Source organism: Merops nubicus, unplaced genomic scaffold (assembly GCF_000691845.1).
Source record: "Merops nubicus isolate BGI_N331 unplaced genomic scaffold, ASM69184v1 scaffold42091, whole genome shotgun sequence".
Classification (NCBI taxonomy): Eukaryota; Metazoa; Chordata; class Aves; order Coraciiformes; family Meropidae; genus Merops; species Merops nubicus.
The window spans coordinates 7,431-35,129 of record NW_008588464.1 but is presented as its reverse complement, the minus strand read 5'-3'; the positions used below and the strand labels follow the sequence as shown (position 1 = coordinate 35,129).

Genomic DNA, 27,699 nt, shown 5'->3' with positions numbered 1-27,699 from the left:
GAAAAAACTTAGAACACATCATTTTAGTGCTTCAAAGTGGTTTGACTAAGCAAGTATTTACTTGCTGTTTCAAGGCCTTGTTCATATGTCATGTTACTTATGACTCCTCTTCAAGACTGATGCGAAGGCCCTCTGACTGAACATACTATAGTGGGATTACACTGGTTTCAGTTTAGATTTTTTAAAGTTAATAATATGAAAAACCTCACCCATAATATCAACCATGCATATACTTACATATGAAATGCAGGAAGCAGATAGTACTTAGTATGAATTTACCGTTTAGATAACGGAATTCTCTGGCCAGGCACTCTTAAAAACTGGCTTCAAAAAATGGTTAGAGAAAGATATATACTACAAAAAGAACTAAAATTCCTCCTGTAATTCACTAATAAATGATGTAATATAGCACAAAATTCTCTCTTAATCTGCTATTTTCTCCCTTTTGGCAGTATTAGGAACAGTCCAATCCTCATTTGCAGGGAGGGAAACTTGAAATTTATTTGAAGCTCCTACATTCTGAGAATATGAAGAGAAACTGATACATTTTAGATGTTTTTGGGGAAAACTGAATGTTCATGTACATTTTAGAAAACATTTAAGGGTTTGAAGAAAAAAATTCAAAACTTTTTATGATGTGACTTATGAAAAAGTCCTGTATCCAGCAGTGATACCACATTTTAAGAAATGCTATTAAATGATAGAATATGAATTGCCAGTACACTGTGTCATTCACCTGTTCCAAATTTCACCATTTTCCCCCTCATTGCATTTGTACCACTTTGGAACAATCTCAGTCAGGAGTCAATGCCGTCAGTGGAAGAACTTGAATACATGAAGTGAGGTCACTATATAGTGTAAAACATCCTGATAACTGGAGAAAGAGGACAAAACAGCAGTCTAAATCAATACAGACTGTGCAGCCTCCTTGAGAAGTGATGCAGCTTTGTCCAGTTCTTGCTCTGTTTGTTCCACTGTTACCACTACTCGAATACTAGAAAAAGAAAACCAGAACATACACAGTAAACATCACTCCTTGTCTCCAGCTTTACACTTTTCTTGTACTAATTTGAACATATTAAGATCCTTATTTCTAGAGAAATAAATATTAATTTAAATTCAATGAGAAACAAGACATATGACTAAAAAGAAAAGGTCATACTACTTTTTCTTCCCCACCATACACGCTACAGAAGATTATCATCTTTTTTACCTGCAGATATGCAGCTCATTAAATGTGCCTGGTAACAGGCAACTTGCTGATCACCAACATTCAAGTAGTTTTGATACAGTTATTTAAGGATATCAACGTCCTGTAATAGTCCCTGATACTATAGTTCAAAATGGAACCTTTCCCATTTTTTAAAGGGCCAACTATTAACTCCAGTTTACTGAACAAATCCCCCCATCATTGCATGAGAAGTGATAAAAGAGTCATATCCCACTAAATGGAATAATGCTAGGTTAATGGGCAGAGGCAAATTGCCTGAGGTTCAGCACGGCCAACTACCAGGTCCTCCACCTGGGTTACAAGAACACCATGCAACATTATAGGCTTAGGGAAGGGTAGTTTGAAAGCTGACCAGCAGAAAAGGACCTGCTGGTGTTGATAGACAGTCAGCTGAACAAGAGCCAGCAGTGTGCCCAGGTGGCCAAAAAGGCCAAGAGCATACTGGACTGTATCAGAAATAGTGTGGCCAACAGGACTCAGGACGTGACCATCCCCTGTGCTCTGCACTGGTGAGGCTGCACCTTGAATATTGTATTCAGTTCTGGGCCCTTCACTACAAGAAGGACGTTGAGGTGCTGAAGCATGTCCAAAGAAGAACAATGAAGAAGGCGTCTAGAGAACAAGTCTTATGAGGAGCAGCTGAGGGAACCGAGGTTGTTTAACCTGATGTTAAAGGTCTACTCCAACAAAAACAATTCTGTGATTCTATGACCTCCTACTAACCTGGGTGGAGGAAGACATTTTTCTTCTTTCTCCAGATAGCGGGCTTGAGTTAATGCAATACCGCTATTCATGCACTACAAACAAGAGAAAATACAGCAGTTGTCAATCTAAGAACATCTTATGGCATATCCTTTTCATCACCAAAATCATATAACTAACTTTTATGAGTTTGCTGCCAGAATAACTCTCTCCCAAATGGAGGTTTTAAGGTTATGTAAAATCACCTCTAATTTTAATACAGCATAAACACACAAAACAGATTAGGGTGCAGCTTCTTTAGCTTTCATCTTCAAGTAATCAGATAAAAATGCAGTATTAAGTAGGCTATTAATTAATATTTAACCATATTTTCAAGGAAATCAACTTCAGATTGTTTTGAACTTTGTTGTGTGGTCTGGTTTACCTGCCACCTGAAATATAAAACTTCCTCATCAAACTTCATCTCCTTCATGCAGGAGAAAGAACTGTGTATCGAAGATGGAAAAAAGAAAAAGGCATACAAACCATGAGATTTTTCACACACAAAAAATGGAGTTTATGGGCTCAAACAAAATTACAGAAAGCTAGACCTCAAGTGGTTCAAATACACCACCAGAAATATGTTCAAACAATAGCCTTTATTCCTATGAACATTCTAGAAGTTTTCTAAGCAACAGTTTTATACGCAAACTCAACTTGAGTTTTGAAGTACAAAACAGGATATAATTATTTTGTGAAATAAAATGTCAAATATATATTTTTATCTAGCGCTACAGACCTAAACATCTGCAGCCAGAGGTGGTTAGAAGATTGTCTTTAACATAGCCCTATGGAAAGCAAAGAACTGAGTTTCTTGCAGTACTCCTGCAAGACATTCCAATCCAGCAAGCCTTCCCTACTCATACGCACTTCATTTGCCATTCACATTCAAATGACGTATTTCAATTGCTACTGAGACACTTACATAATCCACAACTCTTTTGAGTAACTTCACATCATTTTCTCGAGATCCACAGCTCTCTTCCAGCTGTAGGTGCAATGCTGGAGAAAAAGATTCTCCCACTACTTTTAATCCAGAAATCCTAAAACAAATAAATACTGTTTAATGTGCATTTTCAAATAAGTTGTTTATTTTTACAAGGTTGAAGACCCAGTCACAACAAAAGACATGTTAAACCAATGAACATGAGAACTGGAGCCTATAGGAGAGAGAACTGGCACTACAAACACACTGAATCAATTATAATCAATTATAACACTGAAAAAATAAAATTATACTCTAGCATGGAAAGCATCTTGCATTATTTCTCAAAAGCTATTTCAATTCACAGTCCATTCCAGAAAGCCAAATGGAGCACAGGAAATTCCACCTCAACATGAGGAAGAACTTCTTTATTGTAAGGGTTACAAAGCACTAGAACAGGCTCAGCAGAGAGGTCTATATTCTATATATCTATAGTCTCCTTCCTTGCAGACTTTTAAGACCCATCTGGATGCATTCCTGTGTGACCTGCCCTAGACTAGATGGTCCTGTTTTGTCAGCAGGGTTGGACTTGATGATCTCCAGAGGTCCCTTCCAACCCCTAACATTCTGTGATTCTGTGGAATCAAACTGATATTCATCTTCAGCCACAAAACTGCAAACATTCTAGTGTTCACCTACACTTGGAAACTAACCAAACACATGCAATGTCCTTAATATGCAAGCACACACACTGCATTCGCCTCATACTGCATGCATACCTAAGGATCTGGGTTACAACTTTCAGTAACATAAAGGATAATGAAAAGCAGTTCAATGTCCATCTACAATGTACAACACAGTACAGTCATGTTACATATCTGTTCTTAGTTAAGTTCCCTAGGAGCGACCTGACTTCTTTGGAGTAGTGTTCTACACGTACGGATATAAAAGTAGATATCAGATAAAGTTTTACCATTATTTCAATCTATTTGCTGTAGAACAGAGTCTAAGACAAGCTACTATACAATAATAAGGTTTTGTTTAGAGACACTATATTAGCTTCAAGTTATAAAACAGACACAATTTTTCATGGAAATAGATAATAATGAACTTCCACCCTCCAAACAGTAAATGAGTAGGAAGCAAGCCTTGTATCACTTCCATTCAAGCTGAATCTTTGCCTGAACATGTCTTGTATTCACTTATTCATAGTTTGCTTACATGTTTCAAATTTAATCTTAAAACCTTTTCTCTCAGCCATAGCTGCAGTATGCTGAACTACGTAATTAATCTTATCTAACTATTTGAAGAAATCCAGAACTTAAACACAAGGTGTTCTGATGGCAATAACTAATGTGAAACGTCAACTATATTTTTCTGAGCCTCAGACAAGTTCAGATTCAAGTATTTGAGAATCCAAAGCCCATGCACTGTAACTTCCCTAAAATCAGAATTCACTACGAAATGCTGTGAAAAATTCTTTTTCAAGCAAAACTGTAGAAGTTATACACACACACAAAAAAGAGCAGTGTGAAGGATTTGACTTTGAACCAACAACTAGCCTCACAGACAACAACGCTCCTTTTAAGGCTAGTTCTATATTAATAAATTAAATGTGCCTTGGACTGTTTTCTGTCCTTGTGGTGAATGGGTATGGAATGACTCACATCCATACTTTTAAATCTGAGTCTCCACGTCAGGGTGACCACATCCAAACTGACTACTGGGAACAGCTACTGGCTCCCACTGACACTTGAACTGTACCCAGCAGTTCTTTCAAAGAGTTCTGCTTGGCCTTAGCCAAATCCATGCTACAGGCAGACAACTGGACAGAGTAGACAATCAAGATCCTCTGCCCAGAAATGCTTCCTGATGTTAAAGTACCAGTATGGATGTAGCCTTGGGGATCTCCCTCCTCACAGTTCTTGAGATCCAAGCTACAAGGCTGGGCTGCAGAACTGAGGGGCAGGAGCAGGCTTTTGGTAGTACATCATAAACGTTTCTGTCAATTTTGCTAACAGAAAACAAGAATGACACTTCATTGAAAAAATGTCAGGTTTCTCTGGAAGGGAAAAATCTCTGAAAATAAAACTGCTTTTCCTCAACGAAAACTCACTTTATCGGAAAATTCTCAGCCAGGTATAGGATATACAAGTAATGAACTACTTAAAGGATACTATTACTGTAACTTTTTTTTAAAAAAAAAACAAAAACAAAAAATTCTGTTTCATCCATCCTCTCTCCCTGATGCAGAGCTTCTTCATTTGTATTGACTAAGACACAAGATATTTTAAAATACAAGACAACCATCTTAGATAAAGTAGATTTCTAAGAAAGTTAAGAATAGAATCATAGAATTCTTTAGGTTGGAAGAGACCTTTAAGATCAAATCCAACCATTAAGCCAACACTACTAAGTCCTCCGCTAAAATAGAATCAGAATTTGTCAGGGCTGGGAGGGACCACAAGGATCACCCAGTTCCAACCCCTCTGCCATGAGCAGGGACACCTCCCACTAAATCAGGCTGCCCAGAGCCTCATCCAGCCTGGCCTTAAAGACCCCCAGGGATGGGGCCTCAACCACCTCCCTGGGCAACCCATTCCAGGGTCTCACCACTCTCATGGGGAAGAACTTCTTCCTCACGTCCAGTCTGAATCTGCCCACTTCCAGCTTTGCCCCATTCCCCCTAGTCCTGTCACTACCCAATATCCTAAAAAGTCCCTCCCCAGCTTTCTTGTAGGCCCCCCCTAAGATATTGGAAGGCCACAATAAGGTCACTTCGGAGCCTTCTCTTCTCCAGACTGAACAGCCCCAACTCTCTCAGTCTGTCCTCATAGGAGAGCTGCTCCAGCCCTCGGATCATTCTGGTGGCCCTTCTCTGGATTTGTGTTAATCATCCCAACCCTTACTGCACTTCCTTATGCTTTATCAACTGCCATAGGCAGAAGATTCTATGCAGGATTCAGAGGAATTCTCCCATTTCTTCCACAAACTTGCATTTGGCTTGGAACAGGAATAAACACCAGTCACTCCTCCAGTTTATTGCACTAGGGTTTCTTCCCCCACCAGAGACCATATAAAGATAATTTTTTTTTTTTTTAAGTTAATCATGCATTGATCATAAGATATCAAGTCCTAAATGTCATAGGTTAATTATACATTAGCTAAAAGATTTTCTTTACTTTGAATTCATTCCTTTCATTGTGTTTGTTCTATTGTGAGATAGGAGAAAACCTGTGTATTCTTTCCCACTTCCTTTGTTCACAGTTCTATCACCATTTTATGGTCTCTTCTAAACCAACAAGTTAGTTCCACTGTATCATAGAAAGCACCACGAAGAACTGGAGTCAAGCAGCAACCATGGTTAGGGAGAGAAGATGAGTGCATTTTTCATCACAGCATTTAGAAAAAGCTTTTTCTGAAAATGTTGCCTCTCTTTGAACCTTCCCACTTTTTTTTCTAGTGTGCTTATTAAATAAAAAAAAAGAAAAACCCAGTGGACTCTGCAAATATTAGTTCAGTTCTCTCTGATATTGTTTTATGCAACTGTTAGGATAATTTTCGTGCTGCAGGACTACCCAATTCCCTTGTGTTGTTACATCTTTCAAGCTCTTTCCCAAGTATGACCTAGAAAGAACTATTTCCTTTGCATTTTTTTTTTTGGACCTCCAAATTACCACACTGCTTTTTATAAGGCAAAAATACAAAAGTCTATTACAGACACTCAGACATTTTGCCTTCTTGTTGATTTGTGACTATACTAATCACTGAAATTAAGTGAAAAATTAGAAACAGTTACAAGACAGAAAAGTATTAGTCATAGCTTATTTGCTTCAGTTTTGTAGTGAATATTCACATGTATAAGGTTGATAAGTTTTTCCTTACATGTTTTTTTCCCCCGTAGTATTTAAAACATATTTAGAATTATCATCCAAAAAATATCAGGTAGAGAAGAATATTACAAATATTCTCCTTTTAACTCAATCATAACATTCTATTCCTAGTAAAGAAGAGATGTTAACAGTCTTCAGGTTACTCTGAAATTTTCCTTGCAAGCAACAAAGCACCTGGCTATCTTTGAGCTGTGTATTGAAAGCCTATGTATTTCAAGCCTGTGTTGAGAACGGGCAAAGAAGACAAGGATGATTTCGTGGTAAGATTATTCCAAAGAAGTTGCATGGAGCTAAAGTTTAACATAAAACATCAGCTAAGCAGGAAACTACTTACTTGAAATAGTTATTCAGTGTGAGTTGCTTGTTAAGTGACTAATAGTACCAAAATAAAAATAAAATCAGCTATTATGATTAATCATACACTATAGATTTTGTTTCAATGTTATTTATTTCACTAACATGTAACATGAACTGTTGAAGAAAATAAATTATAAAATACCAGCTAACGTATCTACTCTGCACATTAAACAGTCATGGAAATTTCTGTATTTTTCAGGATCAAAATCTGTCAGGGAAAAAAAAACAATTACTCAGAGTAGCCATCTTTTAAAACAGGATACTGTTAGGAGATTTTAAGCAGAATCCTTATTTTTCAGATAAATTCTAGCAGTTTTCTATGTGTCTCTAGAATAATGAATACTTCTGTTACTGCTTAATATACAAGGCCCATATGTAAGAACAAGATTGTATTAAAAGTTGACTGCAAGGTGTACTGAGTTGTCTGGAAGAGCATTGGCTAAGCTAACCCCCAAATGCTTTTACTTAGAGTTTTTTTCAAAATGTTTATCAACCAGTCATACCACTGAAAGCTATCACACCCTTCGAGACTTAAATGTCTAAGGGTTTGCAAACATCCCTAACAGCATTAAGGTATAATCTCATTTCAAAACCTGTAAATGGATTTAAAAACCCTGCGACTCGTTAATAACATAACATAACAGAGGCACCTGGAAAAGGATACGTTTCTTCCTTTAATACATACATAATTTAGTGTACATATCCCAGTCTAAGCATCTGTAAAAGCAGAAACAGACTTGGGCAAGGAGAATTCTTTAAAGTTGGTGTTATAATGGGAAACAAAATCCAAAAGACACACTTACCCCTGCAAAGCTTTGTGAATTCGTTCGCATTTAGCCCGGAGAGTCTGAAAAATGTCTACATACACACACACACACAAAAAAAAAGGTTTAGATATCCTATTTCTACTCTGCATTTCTCTAAGTCTACTATTTGAAAAAAAAAGCATTTTGAAGGAAAACTAAGATATACATATCTATTGAAGTACTAAGTCTCTTCACTACTCTCTAAAATACTTCTGATTCACATTTCTGCCTGGAAATGACAGGCTTTTAAGATCTGACAAATGCATTACTTCCCTTTATCTCATTACTCCAGCTGCATTGATTCATGATCATATGGAAAGGATGATACAAACACTTGGTAACGGCATTGAAATGGCAGGTCCAAGTCACTTATATCTGCAAAATACCTACAGCCATGCAGACTCTGCTCTTGAGCCTTTCACCAACTCACTGCAGATCCTTAAATTGGAAACTTTGATTCCAGGACCTACAAACTTTGGTTCTTTTTTCCTTGGTAAAGGCTGGCCCTCCACTATAGCTAAGAGTCCTGTAACTTTTTTTTTTCTTGCTCTTGTTTAACTTGTGAGGGGTGGGCTACCCAGTAGTATTTATTTATTTGTCATAAACTAAATACTGTACCACTCTGCATATGGACCCAAATCTGTTGATGCTAATGAAGGTTAAAAACAAATAAACACAGATTTGGCCAACTGTGTCCTTCTCGCATGCCTCTTTCTGAAAAAAACAATTTAAAAAATTGTTACTAGGTTCTAGAAACAAGTACAATTCTCCCAGACTTCCAGAGTAGAAACTCCTGCCTGCCAACTTTATTCAAATTCCCTGTACTTGGTCCTGCCATAATTGCAAGTGTTTGCACCATGATCATTCCTGAGATTCTTGCCTGCATGCTTACTTGGAGATGAAAAGAAAAATAAAATTACGTAGTACAAGTGGAAAGAGTTGTTGCCATTTGTTTCTCTTTAACCTTCCTTTCCGTCATTCCTCTTGAAGGAATTTACTTCCAAGGAAGAAACATATGACTAGTCTATAAAGCAGGACAATAATTTCTTATTTGCTTAGTGAAAACTGTCCTTCCTAGCCTGAACTAATTTGTTTATTTTTATCTGGAAGTAAAGGTGAGAAAACGCTGAAGAAGAAAAGCAGGATGAGAAATTCTATGAAGAAAAATCATGCATGTAAAATTAATAAGCTGAAAAAGCAAAAGGACTAAAAAGAATTAAAGGGTGAGGAATCAAAATAGAACAAAGTATGAGTTAGTAGTTTCAGCTGAAGACAGAATGAAAAATAAGATTTTCCTGTATTAAGTACCTGGATTATCTTCCATAATATTCAGAGCCTCAATGGCAGCAGCAGCTAACAAAGGGGGTAGCGATGCAGAAAAGCAGTAGCCTTGACCAGACAATCGCTGTGGAGGAAAAAGAAAAAAAATAAAATAAAATAAAACAAACAAACAAACAAACAAAAAAACCCACCTTTTTTGTTTATAGCCGTACAGAAAATGTTTTAAGAATTCACATACATTTAAAGAATATCTCCTCTACACTTAGAGGTTCATGGAAGGATTTAAAAGTAGGTCTCCAACTCATCTACAATATTTCACAGAAAGTTTCTCTTAGGAATCAAATGTTCCATAATAATTTATATCGTAACACTCCTTGCAGTTGGTATTAGTAACTAAGTCTCATTTATAAGTAACTAACCCTGCCACACCATATAAACTGAGAATCACCTTACCTGATGGTCGATAATAAAAGATCTTCCACAGCAAAATCCTCCAATAGAAGCCAGTGAATTTTCCATGTTTGCACTAATAAGATCTATATCATCAATCTGCCAGTAAAATTAACAAGTTAAGAAAAACTTTTGATCACATTAAGACAATAAGGTAAATCTATTAAGGATGTATCCTGTTTCATACTATCATGAAGACTATAGAAGATCCACAAAACTATTACATACTAAAATGAAGCAACAATTGAAATAACAATTTTAAGCCACACAAAAGGACTTCAGAAATTGAGATTTATGGATCTATGGATAGATTACATAGGATCACTCTTTTCCAGGCAGTGCAATGTGAAGAAAACAGAAAAAACAAACTACATAGTTACTGGTGATAATTCCTCAAAGCACCAAATATGATAGTGTCCTTTAAGAAGTTAAGTAGTCCCACTGCAGTCAGTAGGAGTTGGAGTGGGATTAAAATTGAGCACAAGCCTAGTTAAATTGAACCCTAGAGACATAAATGTCCTATTTCACTTGTTGGTTGCAAACATTTTTTGCCAGGCTCTGTAAAGCATGTTGATGACCAGTGCTAAAAATTCCCATTCTGAGCAGACAAAACTGAAAGATTATGTTTGTAAATTAATTTAACATAGAAACAAATTAATCAGATGGTACTTGGCAAGCATGGCAGTAGCTTTTTTTGTGTCCTTTTCTAAAGGTGTTCAACATTTATTTTCTCTTTTTCACATTTAGTATTAAGACACTTAAAGCAAAAACAACAGGTGATAGAACACCAGCTGAATTCTCAGAACTTGATATTTCTCTTTCAAGCTGAATTCAGACATCATCAGACATCTTTGACAGGACCATCAAAAGCTTTGTCCTACTTTCTCTCACCAGAGGAAAAAGGAAATAGAGCAAAGTAGGCTGGCTATACACCGAGAAGATTTTTCTGACTTATCCACAGCCTCCAAGTAGTGCTGTTTACGTGCAACACTTTTAAGTGTATCTAGCTGGAAAACACTGCAATCATCACATTGAGTGTCAAAAAAAGGATAAAATTATGCACTGTTTGTCATCTTCCTCACTAAAGATAAGTAAAATTATTTCAACTTAAGCATGTGAAAGTAAAGCATCAAAACCTGAACAATTTAAGATGAAAGAAAAGTATGGTTAAATTTCTGTTGTACACAGCTCAACATCATTAACAATACAGGCATAAGAAATCAACTGTGCAATCTGCTTCTGTACAAGTCTCTTGTTTGCAACAAAACTCACAAAGGCGGCACCTACATTTATTCCAAAGTGTTCAGTAATTCCTCTTCCATGTTCTCCAAGGACTCCAAAGGAAAGGCTCTCCTCCAAAAATATTCTAACTTTGTATTTATACTTCAATTTTATCTAAAACAGCAAATTATTTAAAACACAAGTCAAGCCCATCAGAATTTGGTAATGAAATGGGTGAGGAAGATAAGGTAAAGACAGACAAGTACAGCATCCTGAATACTACAATACTACCCAGCTGTAGTAGAGTTGTGTTCTGTCACTGAGACATTTTAAAAGCCTTCAAAATTACTCCATCATGTAAGACTAGGGTAAATTTCATAAATGTTCATGTACAAAAAGTTTTGACCTTTTTAAATAGGCTCATTAGTACTCAGTACTAATTACTTTTAATTACTACTTGAACGTACTTTAAAAGTATTTTCGAGATGGCACACTTTGACAGTGCTTTTTCAATTATCTACTAGAATATGGCCTGCACAAAAATCCAATTTATGCTGAATAGCAAATGTTTTCCTTGGTCCCTCATGATATTTTGTAAGGATTCCTTTGAAATACCTTTTTTTAAGATATGACATAGTTTAACAATTTAGGTTCATACAGGATAGCTGAAAATACAGTATATTTTAAAGGTTAAAAACTAAGACCCATAATCAGATATCCATTTGCAAGTCTTATTACAAAGAGCTTCAGAATCCTAATCATGATCAGAAGTTTCAAAACAACATAAGATTTCGAATGGCCATTTCATGATCTTTTTAAGAAAGCAAAAAATGGTAAACAAAGTACATGCAGAGGTTTTCTATGTAGCCCTAACTATATGATAATACTATTTCATTAGCCACAAGTTCTCATATGCAAAGTTTACAAGGCAAACTGAAACCACTTACCAATTCTGGAAGAGGGCAAACATCTCCTGTGTTCATATACAATCCTTCCACTACAATAAATCTCCGAGTTACACGGGCCTTGCGAGGATTCTTCAGATAAAGATATGGTTTCAGTTCATTGTTAACAACAAATAAAGCTCTGAGGATTTTTTGATAGGTAAGGACAGTGATGGGAAGGAAAGGAAGATACTGTCTCTTTGAAGTAAGCTTTTACTTTAGTTTAAACAGTATTTATCATTTCTAAAAGCTGCAATGCCTCATTGGACTAGGTTTTCTTTATTTTGTAATGATTTTAAAGTTTTTAACTCATACAAGATTTAAGATGCCTTGTTTTACAATAACATAATGAAGCCATTTGAACTTTATGAATAAGATACAAGCAATATAACTACAGAACAAATAATACAGATCTTCGTCTCTATAATACTCATCATTAGTCTGTGCATTTAGAAGACTTTTCAGCAAGCAATTTATGTGACAGGATTCACACAGTGGCACAAACTTCTCACAAGCAGTGTCTTCATAAAACACAATCCAAAAGTATTTAAGTTACTATCTCCTTGTCTGATATCTGGACAATATATGCCATGAGAATATCCTGCACTGGTTGCTGTTTAGCTTCAATGGTATGATTTGAGTTTTTTGTTTTAAAATGCCATTCTCCTGGTATTTACATTAAACTTTATTGATATCAAGGATATTGTCATGCTTCTTACCTTCTTCAGTTCTTGTAAAACGATTCAGAGAACATCTACTTGACTTTTCCGAGTGGTAGGCACCAAAATTAAGCACAGTCCACTCCACAAGCTGGACCAACTCTAGTGTAATATCTACCCCTTTCCAGTTAGTTTATCCTAGTTATAGACACGTAGTCTATATTAAGCTCTTGGTCACCAACTTAATGTTCACATTCAGCTAATTACATTAAAAAACCCTAACCATGTAGCTAAATCAAAGCACTCTGCTCTAACAAACCAGACATGTTACACAAATCACATCACTAGTCTCTCGGCTACATCTAAAAAATCATGAAAAGATTATCTGACAAAATGTATTTCCCATGAAAATATGTTAACCAGGATGCTGTCTATATATTTGCTGTTAGTCAGTTTTATACTTATTTACACTGATGTTAAGCTGACTGGCTGATGATTATGAAGTTTATCTACTTTACTTCTGCTGTGTTAGCACAAAATCCACTTTCTTCTGTGACTTTCCAGCATTCTGTGAAAGAGGCAAGTAATGGTGATAGATCCTCAACTAACTCTTTTAAAACCCATTTAACCAAGTTACCTGTACCTGCTGATTCTCATTTTAGTAGCTGCTTTTAGACATGCTTATTGCATTACCATCTGAATGAGAAGCAAGCCATCAAACTGACCCAAATCTTTCAAGAGAGAACATCTTAACTATTAAGTGTAAGACTAGTGCAACGTCTACAGGGCAGGTGGGAGAATTATGTTGATTCTATAAATTAAAGGGTTGGGAGTAACTGCTTTTGTGTTGACTTTATGCTATGATATTTGAACTAATAATTAACTCGCACAACTGATTAGGCAAACGCAGCTACACAGATTTCTAAAAGACCAGAAAAAGCTCTGCAATAGTATTAAAAAAAAATTTCACACTATATTCACCTGTCTATAAAGATATTATCCCACTACCAATGCCTGAGCTCACTTCCAATGGTTACACTCAGAAATGCAAATAAATAAATATTCTTAAAAAAAAAAAAACAAACCAGTTGTAATTACATAAGCTTAACCGCTCAGAGATTTATGAAAACCAAGTAACTGCTTATGAGCACTGCACTCATTCAATTACAAAACCCAGTAAAAATGTGGGAGGTGGCACAAAAGAATACAAATACTTCTTCAAAGGAACGGTACCTTTTGATCTTCAGACTCTTGTTCTTTCAACAGTCGTTCAAGGTCAGCCATATCATTATGCTTAAATAATTTTATGTTACTACGAGATGCTTGTAATCCCTTCTGAATAGCAAAGCAGGCAGCTTCATCTCTGTAAATACAGCAAGGCCTTCTGAGGTTGCATTTGGTTTAACAATTATTCAAAGAAAGGTACCTATTAGGACTGCTGTGTTTTTGAGCCGGTATCTGTACTTAAGCATAGTTAAAACCAGATTTATTAAAGCAACATATATTTAGTTTACGTTTTGAAAACTCATTTCCAAAGCTTCTCAACTTTCCTATGCACGATAACCACCAAACACAAGCCAATGTTTCTTTTTTCTTGAGGTGTATATTAGTTCTTTTGTTTGTATGTGACAGCAGTTTATTTGAGCACAGCATTCCATGAACAATATCATGGTAATCAGAAATCTCTCACTCCATTTGCTCAGGATCTTAGAAAAAAGGCGCAAAGACGTGCCTGTAACATCTACACAGTGGTCCTCCAACGATTCTAAATCTGTTTTTAAAATCCTTTAGGAATTACTCTCAAGTGTTCAAAGAACTATCCACCATATTTAAGTGCTGGAAAAGCCAATCTCTGAGCATGATGGGGTATGGAATTTCACAGCTGCTTAAGTCAAGTAATCTTCTAAAAATGCCAACTAAATCAAACATCTGCACATACTAAATGTAGTATTTTCAACTAAGTTGCTTCTAAATGTGGTGAGATCTTTTGCCAGTGAGAAGCTGAAAGACAAATAAATCATGGATACACTGGCATCTTGAATAGTGTGTGTGATCCCAGTTATTCATCTCAAAACAGCCGATCTGGAGAATGTTCAAAGACGACCAAAGAACACAATCAAACATACGAAGGCACATCTGTAGAAGAAATCAAACAGGCTGAGAGCCTTACACTTAGAAAAGAGAGCACTGAAGAAAGATTTTGGCAGACAAATACTGAAGTATTAGCATGTTGTGGCTTAACTAAGCAGGCAGCTAAGCGCCACATAGCCCCTCACTGACTTCTCCCATGGATAAGATGCATCAGTCTAAAAATCAAATGCATGAATTGATTAGTAGGCCTTTCTTTTAAAACAGGTATTTCTTCATATTTTTTCACAAAATGTTCAGGTTAAACTGTGAAATTATGTGTCACAGGTGGATATTAAAGATTTACTAAGGAATAGTAAAGCTTAAGAAAAATCCATCAACTATTACTAACTCCAAACTCTCCTCTGGCTCAGGAAGCTTGAATATTCTCACATTGTTTCTCCTGTTTTTTTAACTCTCCCCTAGACAAATTATGACTGCCTGCACTCAGGAACCTGATACTAGGCTTCCTGAATCTTTAATTTGACCCAACATAGCCTTTATTGTGTTATTTTAATATGTACCAATATTTCTCCAACTAATCCATTGCAAATACCTACAAGGGGAACAACTGTCCTGCAAGGAAGGTGAAAAGCCAGCAGTAAATGGGAGAAAAGCAAATATGACTGTACAGTTTCTTAAGCATGCACAAGTTTGGTTGTTAGTTTGTTTGTGGTGGTATATCTTCAGCTAAGTGCCCAAGTCTGCTCTTCCAGAATAAAAGCAGTAACTGATTTGATTTGGAGTGTTTGGCAAAGCAAAGACACCTGAGCTTTGTAACACAAAGTACTTGATCAAAGCCAGCACCGTTTTCTAAATCATTAATTTAATGTGAATAACAATAATGAAAAAGAAAAGCTGAAAGTTTGGAATTTCCCAAGTAGAAAACAATACTTACACAAACACAATGTCCCCTCTTTTTGAATATGCAGGAATAGCACTGGCAATTGTTGCAAATCCATATGAGTATATAATAGCTTCCTCTGTCCTCATGAATTTTGCTAGCCGTTCTTCTAACTCTAAATGAACATCTGTTTGAGAGAAAAATTAAGATGATCTTAGCTTACTTTTTTTGTATCAGAAAAACTATCACTGCTTTTAGCAATCATTTAATTGAGGCAAACAATTTTATTTGTAGGAAGAGTGTTACAACAAATAAATTCCCAAAAAACAGCTGCAACCAATCCAGTCTTAAACTGACAAGCAACCCAATATTGATCAAATGCTTTGATAGATATGGAAATGTTTATGTAATGTGTCTCTCTCGTGTTCTTATGCAATGGTAATTAGAAATCCACTTGTGATTAGACAAATAAATGAGGCAGCGTTCCTGGACTGTTACTACAGAGCACGGTTACTACAGACAGACAATGAACTGCTATGTAATTTATAGCAATTAATGAGGTCCTGTTGGCAGATCCTCAGTTCTTCCAAGCTGATGCTTCCACTGCATATAGCACAGCTGTTATAGTAAAAGAGAACTGCTCTTGTCAGACTGCAATCACACACTATCTCCTGAACACACCTCAGCCAATTGAAAGGTCACCATCTCCATGCCAGAAATTACTCACCCTTAAGATAAATCGACAGTTACACACACAAGCATTTCCAAACCAATTTGGTCAAAGTGACCCATGCCAGAAACAAAACACCAGTAAGTCAAAAGTTTGAGAATGGTAATGCCACATGGTGGGTGGACTGTAGCTGCCAAAAGGTGACCGCAGTGTAAAGTGTTCTGAGCAAAATAATTTGTATTAGGTTATTTCACTTGTGTAACTTCCTTGCCACTACAGATGTTCATCAGACAATTATGCCTATTATCAACTGGAAATAAGCAAGACTAAAGGCTGAACTGAGGTCCTTAGTGTGTGACTTGAAAGATTATCAGTGGCCAAATATTACCTTTTTTTAGAATTATTTGAAGTTCATTGAAACCATAATCAAATGAGGCAACATCAGTTAAAAACACAGATTCTTCAATAGTCTACGAGGCACGGTTATGTCAATGTTGCTACTTCTGGCAAGGTACCAACAGCATGAGTGTAAGGATACAGGGCTTTGTAAAAATCTTAACATTGTTATACTAAACAATTACCTTCACATCACCTTTCCTTCAAAGGACACAGCTACCTTATTCATATATTTATACAATAAAAGCAAAAGGTATGTCTTCAAACAACAGCCTCCCAACCACAGTCAAGAGAGTGTGAAAGGTAAAAACTGAGGATAAACTGCCAGCAAAAAGGAGCTAAGGAATATAACCAGATTCCTGTTAAGGAAAGAAATTTACAAGCCTAGTAAACTTTGCCAAGAGCAAGAATATTTAAGTTCAGAATGACACTTAACATATAAATACATTTGATACATTGTTACATGAGGGAATTAATGTTTAGTGTAACTGTGTTCTGGGTTTGGCTAGGCTAATGTTAATTTTCACAAGATGTTGGGAGGGGCCACAGCCAGTACAGACAACTGACCCAGCCAATGGGATAGTTGACATCATGCTGATGTCAGGCTCAGCATATATACTCTGGGTGGGGGAGGGGGTGAGGAGGAGAAGGGAAAGTGGGTGAACCTGTCAGGGGGAATTGCAGCTTGAGTGGGTGGCAGGTTCCAGGTGGTGAGCAGTTGTGTTGTACATCACTCATTTTATATATTATTTCAATATATTTTCATACTATTACCATTATTACTGTTTCTACTCTGATCCTTCTTCACTGAAATGATTTGCTTTTGTCTGGTTACATCCCTTGGATTAGCCCAGTTTAAGTGAAAGCTGCAAACACTACTTAGAGTATATTTGTACAGAGGTAGATATGATTGGAACAGCTTTCTACATAATTATAAAAACTCCATAAAGCTATAATTGTCAACAACTGCTATGAAGTGCCAAATTAGTGCCTAGCAAGTATTTACATACAAGGCAAAATCAGAAGAATGGAGACCAAATCCCAGATCATCTTTTATATATTTTAATTAGGTAGCCAGTTCTGATCATCACGGCAGAACTGAAATTGTGGCTGCTTGGCAATCAATGATAGCCTTGAAAAAACTCCACCACCAAGAAAAGTAACAGTCCTCAGTTGTCATTATTGAGGAATAAAGATTCAGTTATGTGTGAATACACTAGTATTTCAAGCTTATCATAGGAGAAAGACATGGATGCAGTTTTTAGGAATACAGCACAAAGCAAAAATGTCTTAAGAGTCACTAAATCCAAGAAATCCCTTCAAACAGGCAGAGATATGAAGAACTAAGTCTCCATTCAAAATAAATTATAACATGATATCTGTATTTCTAAATAAAGAGATCTCTAATGCTGATATGAAATAGTAGGCCCTAAGATGGAATAATTCTGAGTGACAATTGACAATCATCAGTTAAATCCTATATGGTTAAGATGAAACTATGTAGTTTCACATAACATGACTCATTTAGCAAAATTACAGCACAAAAAAATGTGAAAAGTTTGAGGCATACAACATTACAGATAAGAGAAGCATTCCTTATCAGAGATTCATAATCCTGCAACACTAAAATGTTTCAAGTCAAGGGAAAATGGGAAGACAGTGCAGGATACAACAGGAACAGCAGGTGCTCGTCTCAAATGTTGCTCCAGTTCTCCATTACTTTATCCATAAAAGATGATATCTCAAATAAGTGAGTATAACATCATTTCTTTACTAGGGACATCATGCAGCAATACCACAGATTATATCACCCGCTTATGTGAAACGGAGCATTTATCCAAGAATTCAGAAGCAAACGAACAGCAGCCTAACTAAAGACAAAAGCTGTACTGTTCAGATTTTAGCATTAGACCTCAAAAGAGGACAGGTAACAGTCCAAAGACTATCTCACTACAGAAAAATCAATTAACTTTTCACAGATTCACACAGATTCACAGAATGTTAGAGGTTTGAAGGGACCTCAAAAGATCATCTAGTCCAACCCCCCGTGCCATAGTAGGATCACCTAGAGTGCATCACCCAGGAACACGTCCAGGTGGGCCTTGAAAGTCCCCAGAGATGGTGCCTCCTCCCCCGCCCCGGGCAGCCCGTTCCAGTGCTCTGTTACACGCATCATAAAGAAGTTCCTCCTTATCTTCAGGTTGAACCTCTTGTTCACCAGCTTGTGACCACTGCCTCTAGTCCTGTCACCAGACACCACTGATAAGAGACAGTCCATTTCAAATAATTAACTAGAAAGAAGCAAAGTGAAAGGCTTCAAAACAGTTAAAATCAGCCTAAACTCAAAAGGCAAGAGGCATCAGTCCATAAGTTTCTTTAAGCTTTTCTGTATTAAAAAAAAAAAAAAAAAAAGAAAGAAAATGCGCCTGTATGAATTCCAACAGATCACTGTTTAACTGTAATCAGTGAGGGAATGTAGCTTCCTAAAAGCTCTCTATTAATTACTGGACTACCATCAGCTTCTTTAGAAACGGTTTAGAATTATGGTTCTCAGCTAATGAATAATCTAGAAGATTGATATCAAATACTCAACTTCCATCTGGTATATTGACCTCTAACAAATCAAAATAGGTACAGAACCTGGTTATCACTTAAAAGACTAGCTTGATTAACTGAGAAAAGTTCAAGTTAACCTTGAATTCAGGTCAAGTCTATAGGAAGCTAACTCTCTGAAAGCTAGGGTATAAACACACTATGAATTCCATCATCTCTGGGAAGAGACAGGAAAGTTCACAAGACAATGAGTCGACAGTTTTAGCCTCCTATGCAGTCTTTCAAAATACCAATGCTTGTAAAGAACTATATCCAGATGCTGATATTTAACAACTTACTACTTCCTACAAAATTAAAAAACCTTAGTAACACCTCCTCACATAATAAAACCTCTTAGTTACAACATAAAGTTACTAGCAAAGGAAAACTTTATTCTCACTACTGTATTAGATAAAACTCAAGAATTTTTATCATAGAAATCAGACCGCCCTCTTGTGGTCCACTTAGAAACTTATTATTAGTTTACACTTAAATTCGCCATGCATTATTAAATTTAAATGTTTATTTTTCTACTACAGTGATCATAACTAAACCAGGTCATATTTAACTTTGCAACTCTCATCCAAGACCAGCTTTAAAAAGAATAAGAAAAAACGTAAAATTATTAAGAAAGAAAATTTCAAACAGTAAACCCTGCCTATTGTTAACAATTACAGTAAAAAGTGTGTTACAGGGGAACTGCCCTACATAGTGATAGAGGTAATTTGCTGCTTACAATACAGGACTATTTTAGCTAACTCTCCAAACCAGTCTGAAGACCTTTAAAGGCAGATCAAAGAAAGTTACTCACCGAAAGTGCCGTAGAATCCTCGAGGTCCACAAGTGCCAACCCCGTATTTCTTCAGAGATGCCTGGGCCGCACTCTTCAGCAGAAAAAGATTTACGTAAAATATTTATTCCTTTGCTAATTCTCCAACTCTTCTATACACTTTACATTGACAATTTTATACAGTGTACACAGGCACTGCTAGTGCCATGCAACAGGACTTGCTTTACAGAGAGTATAATAATGTACTGAATTCTATGAAATAATTTCACATCAAAACTGTTTTAGACAATTGTTTAATCGTAACTGTATTCTAATGATTAAGGAAAACGGATACCACTTTAACTTGATAGTCAGCTAGTACACAGTATGTACCCCAGATTAAACTTTAGCAAAAAGACAAACTTAAATAGCATAAATTTACAAGGTTTGTAATTGTCCTTGCTACTTTAAAAGTATACTTCTTTGACAAAGTTAGTGCTTTCTGAAGTCAGTCTTAGTTTCAAGATAATATACAAAGTAAAAGAAGAATACTCACACAAACACCATATCTGGAAGAACTCACCTTAACCTTTTCATTATCCAAAAGTCCAAGAAAGTTAAATGATGCAAAGTTTATACATTCCTTGCCATTAACAGTGATAATATGGGTGGGAGGACTGAAAAAAAGTTACAGACCTACTGTTATGAATGAACAGTTGTCATTTTCATAAACAAACAGTACAGGAGTTTTGTTTTTCAACAGTAAAATGCATCTTTCTACTTCTTTCTTTGCAGCTACCAATCAATATTTAAGTTCAGTTTCAAGTCACAAATATTCTACCATACTCAGCAAAAACTGTATTCTTATAGTTTAATGAAGAAACCATAAATACCCTCCCAAATCATTTAATGACTGCTTGTTGAAAATTTAATTCTTACAAAGATGATTCCTTTAGACATAAAGCTTAGTCTTTAAAAGCAAAGTGATATCTACTTGAAAAGGTAAATACTTCAAATAAAAAGGAAATTTCATTGCTATTTTATTCCATAATAAAAAATTAATATAAAACCAATGTTTCTGTCATAAAGCCCATTATACCAATCTCATACTGAATAGAGCTTCTGAAATACAGGTGCTAGGTGTAAGCAGACAAAAGTATTATCTGCCATCTCAAGTCTCCAATTCTGTTTAATACATAGTGGTTTGAACAATTCATGTAATTGGGAAACACTGAAAGTGTGAGAACACCCAATATTAGCAAATGAATAAGAATACAATATATATGAAGCAAAGGGCAGACAAATTTTCTGCCTAAAATATCATGATTTAGATAAACAGTTTCTAAAAAAGTTGGAGATAAAGTAGTTATTAAACACAAGCACTACATCTCTGTGCTGTATTCTAAAAGCAATCCTGCCGTGTTCAGAGCGTTCAGAGGTCTCAAACCTCAGCTGAATACAAAACCTTATGTCTGCCCTCTTCTGCACATGTTCTCAAATACTACAGTTGAGAGCCCATGCAATTCCTCAAACACAATAGTTTCAACAAGCTTTTCTCATGAGGAATCTAGCACCAAGCAACTTTCCAAATCAAAATTAAACTGTGTTGCCCAAATGTCAAATACCTGTGCACAGCTGTTCCACATCTGGTTGCTGACAGTATTTCAACAGGTACATTTGGTGTGCAATTCAAATAAATTAAGTTCAAGCTATTGACTAAAAGTTAAGAAAAACATTGAACTGCCTGAACTAAAAAAAACACTTTTATGATTTTCTTTTATATTTGCTCACTGTGAAAATTCAGCATATGCTGCTTCAACCAAGCAACTGCAAAGCTTAGAAAGCATCTTTGGAAAGCTTCCTACTATCACTTCATGATGGGCCAGCACCTTCATCACTGCCATTCCATGACATGAACTTGGGACCACAAAGGAGTAGTCCTGAATCACTGCAGTGCATCTTCTGCACAGCAGAAGCATCACACAAACGCACAGCAAACTGTCTTGGGGAACTGACTGCCATTAAAAATATACCTGGATCTGTTCCTCTGTCTTGCCCATCAACAAGCTGTACCAAATGCTGGAAGTCCTATCAAGTGAAACAACTACTTCAGTTCACAGATATTCCCACAAGCAGACCCATGAGGTTCAGTATATTCCCAGGATACTATTAAACCTGGTAAATTTACAACACTTTGTCCCTGCATCTCTACCTCTCAAACCTAGAAAACACAATAATGTACACCAGCTTGCCACTAACAAAGCTGCAGCCCTGATGAAAACACAGCCGTGCCTTGCTATCATATATTTATCCATCCTTCTAAAGGAATATTCATGTTTAGGCAGAAAACATTAATGGAAAAACTCACTCCACTGAATAATTATATCCAAAAGATGAACACTAACAGTATCATAAATCCTCATTTCAATATCAAAAACAACAAGTCTTTGCAAAAGGAGAACAGTGAAACATTTAATTTCTTTCTTGTTTCAGGTATCTCCCTCTTCCTAGTATAAGACTGTCCATCAGGTATCATAGTTAGCAACAACAACTATGAGATGCTGAGGACATCTGAAACTGTAAACAAAAATTTAATTTCAAGCTATAATTAAAATAACTTGCAAGCAAGTCCTCCAGAAACTGTCTTTTAAGGACCAAAAGCACTCCATCTGTACTAGGACCTCTCACTTGTCTCTTAAGTGTTGCATGTATTGTAAAATCAGATGCAGATGATAATGTTTAAAGGCAGATCATAAACGCTTTTTTAAAGCAAAATGAGAATCAGCATGAGAGAATTCCGTAGACTTTGCTTCAGGAAATAGGTTTACATTTTTTGAACGAGATCTTGAACAACTAAGGTATCTTGCATAAATTAGTCCACAGGCTACCAGAAGTAGTTGTTCCTGGACCATGACTGATCTGTTACAGGTAACTTCACTGCTGAGTCAAGATTGGTCACACTTTGTTCAGATGGTTCTTGCTCATCATTTGGCAATGTTGCTGGTATTATGCAAATGTTCAGCAGAAAAGAGCACTCAACATCAAGCACAAACTGCCTTCTGTAGTGAAGGAGGTGGAAGTCTGCCTCACCCATACAATGGGTGAAAATTTTTACTGAAATATTTAACACTTCCTAAATAGTTACAGGCCTGTATGAACCCCACCTACACATTACTTTGTAATTAATAATATCATTAAGTTTTATGTAAATCACCATTTCACAGTAGATATTAACATATGAAAATCATTGAAAGAAGACCACCTCATCAACAACAATAGGATTTCCCTATAACACTAATTAATTTAAAAGGGATAGAAATGGTCTTGAGCTGGAACTGAGATGCAGACACTTTAATTTCTATATTAATTCTGAAATATGGGTTAAGTTTACAGACCACATTACAATCACATAGCTGTTGAGCAACTCACAGGAAGGTGGTTAGTTGGCCGTTTAAATCCTGCAAGACAAATACCAAGTTTTCCCCAAAGCTACTACCAAGTTTAACACATTAACAACTTCCCTAGTTGTTAACACATTAACATTCCTTAGTTGTAAGCACTCTAAAGTTTTAAATAATTTAAACATTTTTGGAATCAATCTAAAAAGATGTATTTATCCAGACTTTTTTTTTTTTAACAAACAACACTTCTTTCAACTCCACAGTACTGCTTGCTTCAAAATTCTGAACAGTAACAGAAGGATTGTTCACATCACAGCTGATTAGAATAGGCAGCCCTTTTCTAAAGCACTTTTCCACAGTGGCAGAACCACCAAAATGGAGCTCCCTATGACAGCAAATAACTCTGCTCTGTCACTAAGTTATTTTAAATGATTAATATCACTGCAAGGATATTACATTGTAAAAGTTACTGATATAACTTCTGAAAGAAATTTCAAATAAATTTCTGATATACTGTGCCACTTGCCTAGGTGAGAACACATTTTAAAAGCCTTGTAACACACAAGAAATTAATGCTAAGTCATAATTTCCTCACAGAACAACATTGCCATCAAGGCTCTCCACTTCTGATTGTCCAAAGAGGAACAACTTTTCACAAAGTGTCAAGTTGCTAGCCACAAAGATCAGTCTCTTCTGAAGAGATTTGTGACTGCAGATTCCCTCTAACCCCCCCACAGAAGGTAGTAACCAGTTTTTGAGGCATAATTGCACCTATTCAGAGAAAACGAAACAAATTACTACCAAACAATACAGACACACAATGAAGACAAATATAAAATGTCCTTTGCCTCATACCCAATATTAAAAACAAACAAACAAAAAAAAAAAAAAGGAAGATTTTTCTTAATAATATAGTCCTGATAATTAAAACTATCTCTTCAGATGCAAATATGCCCCTGCTGTCCAAAAATGCAACTCATTTCTGAAAGGTTTTAAGGCTATTGAAATGCTTAGTAAGGAATATGCTTAAAAGTACAGACATCAAGTGTTTCTGTTCAAATAAAAATCAGAACTTATTTTGGTTGCATTTACCCTGAAACAATGTTGTAGTTGAGAGCTGGGTGATCTTTTGGCACTGGAGGTACAAGAGGCTCTGGCTGCCATTCTTCAATCAACTCTTCTTTTTCCTAAACAGGATAAAAGAAATACTGCTCAAAGAAAATTCCCTTTGGAAAGGCACAATAAACAGTTGGTAACAGTTGTATGAAAAACGAAGACTGCTAATACATGTTGCCTTCCTGAGACACTTAGAACTAATACTATGTCAGTATGTTCAACTGAGGGGCTCTGAATTCTTCAAAGGGAAGGAGGTGTGATGAAAGGTAGCCAAGTTGTGCCTGTGTATTAAAGATCTCATGATATGCAATCAACACAAGAGATACTAACTCAGTGTCTCTGCAAAACTTTAATCAATACTGTTTCATTCAATCTAATTATGAAAATCCTCCTCTACAGTTTACATAACTGAACACAAATTACATAATAATTCAATATAAATTGCCTTACTTTAAATTACTAAGTCTTCAACAGTGCTGTTTGAACAACTGTGGCAATAAAATACTTAGCAAAGTTACACATACATGACCAGGGCACAATGGCCAAAAATGGCCAGATGCTCAAGAAATGGTAATAACTACTAAATCACGTATGTTCCTGATAACCATGGAGGAACACTGAATGCACATTCATTTTCAAAGTGCTTTAAAGTATTCAGAAAACCTCAGTTAGATGATTATCTGAAGGACACGCAGTGGACTACAGTAACAGATGCACCAAGTTAGCTTCACATAAATTAGCGACCACTCAAGACAAAATGCCAAAACCATCCTTCATACCATGAAAGCAAAACTTATTATTTACTAATACAGCAAGACACGCCTGATAACATGTTTGTTAAGCCATTAACTTTAAATAATGTGACCACAATAGGTTTATATTTCTCTATTATTTCAAAAAACAGTAGAGTATTTGTTACTTATTTCAATACCAAAAAATAAATTCTGCCATCAATTTTTGAAAACATACCACTACCTTTTTAATTTTTTGTAATGGTTTGAAAGCAAACCAGTGAGAGACTCCAAGTCAGAAATACAATTTAATAGGAAAAAATAAAATAAATGCAACAATACAAAGGGAAACCACAGACAGAGTCAGAATACAACCTGACACTCTGTAGTTAGGGTGGTGGTAGCAGTCCAGATGAAGCAGTGGTCTCATAGAAAAGATCTGGTAGCTCTTGTCTTCTGGAAATCCAGTGGGTAAGGCCTCCTGTGCTGTACTGAACCCCAGTTTATATCCAGGTGGGAGCACTTGGCTCCTCCCCCTGGGTGGAGCATCTCACAATGGGTTGATATCATTCTGTGAGTCATGCAGTGGGTCCTTGATGGCCCATTAAACAGAAATAGCTCCTGGGGAGAGCTCTGTATGAGTCATGGGGCGAGGCATGGATGGGCCCATTAGCAGGGAGGACTCCTCCTGCTGGGTGGGAAGGTGTTAACATCTCCCCAGACCTCTTTCCTGATCTGTTATAGCCTGGGGTGTGAGGTCTGTCCTGGGCAGCTGCTACCCACGATTTTCTTAACAGCCCATGAGCACTGCCAATAGAGGGTATAGAATACACAGTTTTTGGTTCTACCCACATAAGGATAAACTGGTCCCAGCCCCTATAACCATGACATTTTTTTTCCCAATACAATTTTCAAAGACTTCAAAGTATAGAACCAAATTAAGATACTAAACAGTCAAAAGGAAACTATATGCAATAATATAATTAGTCTTCCGTATTTGCATCACTTCATTTTTACTACGCTAAAGAATAAATTTGTTTCTAGGTACTTCTAGAGTATAAAGTAATATCGCAGGAGCTCCACAGAGGTCTGTTTCAAAACACAAATGGAAATTTCAATAGCCCTATATTTCAGAAAAGTTTCTTTAAATGTAAGCATAGTCAGTTGTGTTTCTAGTATACTGTAGATGTACTTTAAATACCTTTTTATTTAACTTCATCATGTTAGATTTCTTATTGAAATATAACCCAATGGGCATATATTTTAAAGGAAGTAAAATGTCATTAATACATGCAACAGAGTATATTTAATATTTTGAAGTGGCTAGACTTATGTTAGAAAAATTGTCTAGTTTCTTTAGCCACCATTGGACAGGCTCCAGTCGGAGCCTTGCATGCAGTTGTGTATGCATTGGAATGCTTGCTGTTCCACATACTAAGGAAAGCATTAAAGTAGGTGGGGTTTACTAGTTTACTCTGTACTAGTGCCATTTAGAGCATGTCAAATAGCAGATTTTAATACTTCGATTAAAAAAAATCTATACAGATAGAATAATAATAAATTAAGCTGTGGTAAATAGTATTGCCAACCATTCACAGCTGCCTTCTGTTATCAAGCCTCACGTTTGACATGACTTCGCAAGTACCTTGAGAATCCCATGTGAGATTAACAGATGGTACACCCAATAATGACTAACACGCAACACAGTGCCAAAATGGTGGAAAACTGATTACCAAATTCAGGTTAATCTCAGAGCAGAACCACAACCACATCCCTGTATGCAAAACTCCACCAATCCAAGACTGAGTGGGAATTCTATCCTCATCTCAGAACAAGCACTAATGTGCATCTCTACACCTTATTGCTATTAAAAAAAAATTGCTTATTGAAAAAAAAAAAAAAATCAATGGCTTAGTTTGACACTAATGTGCACCCACAGACTCGCAACCCAGCAACTACTATAGCACAGTCCTCTCCGAGCCATGAATACTTTCACGTTCCCTGTGTTGGCACGGGCAGTCACAAAACTAGACAAAACCTTATCCATAGAAATGATCCTGATGAAAACTAACTCAGCAAAAAGCAGGATGGATATATAGTTGGACTACACAACAAAGTGGTCCCAACCTAGATTGGCCAATGCTGCTAAGAAACCATACCCCGAGTTACAGTTGTTCAGCAGTGTCTTAGAACTTCTCACAACTATTCAAAAGAACTTCTGAAAATCTGAAAGCAGGACGTATGCTCATGGGGCCTTCACTCTGCTCCTACAACAAGAGGTGTAGAAAGGCCTCAAATTCCTGATGTATGGTACAGCTTCCACCAGTGGTTTTATGTTCACTTCAGAGCACAGGGTCGGCTGGGGCAGGTGGTTGGGGTTGTTTTGGTGGTGGTGGTTGTTTCTCATTTACGAAGCAGAATAAATCAGGTGAGAAGTGGTGCTCCCTGTCAATTATGGAATCATGAAGAGGAAGAAAAGCATCAGATGACATCAAATGCCTGAAGGGGAAGGACTTAGGAAGCATGGTGTTTCCTCTATTTAAGA

The 27,699-nt window shown here is 36.4% G+C and overlaps 1 protein-coding gene across 1 annotated transcript in view; it reads right to left on the bottom strand.

Moving 5' to 3' along the window:
- Positions 1 to 817: 817 nt before the first annotated feature.
- SPTLC1 (serine palmitoyltransferase, long chain base subunit 1) overlaps positions 818 to 27,699 on the bottom strand; it is a gene marked incomplete at its 5' end in the record, with an annotated part of 32,888 nt that continues 6,006 nt past the window's right edge. The window contains 13 exons of the mRNA XM_008949270.1: positions 818 to 994; positions 1,955 to 2,028; positions 2,898 to 3,015; positions 7,951 to 8,005; positions 9,262 to 9,358; positions 9,688 to 9,783; positions 10,972 to 11,079; positions 11,853 to 11,942; positions 13,742 to 13,871; positions 15,534 to 15,666; positions 19,949 to 20,021; positions 20,490 to 20,583; positions 24,400 to 24,494. Coding sequence (XP_008947518.1) covers positions 901 to 994; positions 1,955 to 2,028; positions 2,898 to 3,015; positions 7,951 to 8,005; positions 9,262 to 9,358; positions 9,688 to 9,783; positions 10,972 to 11,079; positions 11,853 to 11,942; positions 13,742 to 13,871; positions 15,534 to 15,666; positions 19,949 to 20,021; positions 20,490 to 20,583; positions 24,400 to 24,494 — 1,257 coding nt within the window. The remainder of the gene's footprint in view (positions 995 to 1,954; positions 2,029 to 2,897; positions 3,016 to 7,950; positions 8,006 to 9,261; positions 9,359 to 9,687; positions 9,784 to 10,971; positions 11,080 to 11,852; positions 11,943 to 13,741; positions 13,872 to 15,533; positions 15,667 to 19,948; positions 20,022 to 20,489; positions 20,584 to 24,399; positions 24,495 to 27,699) is intronic.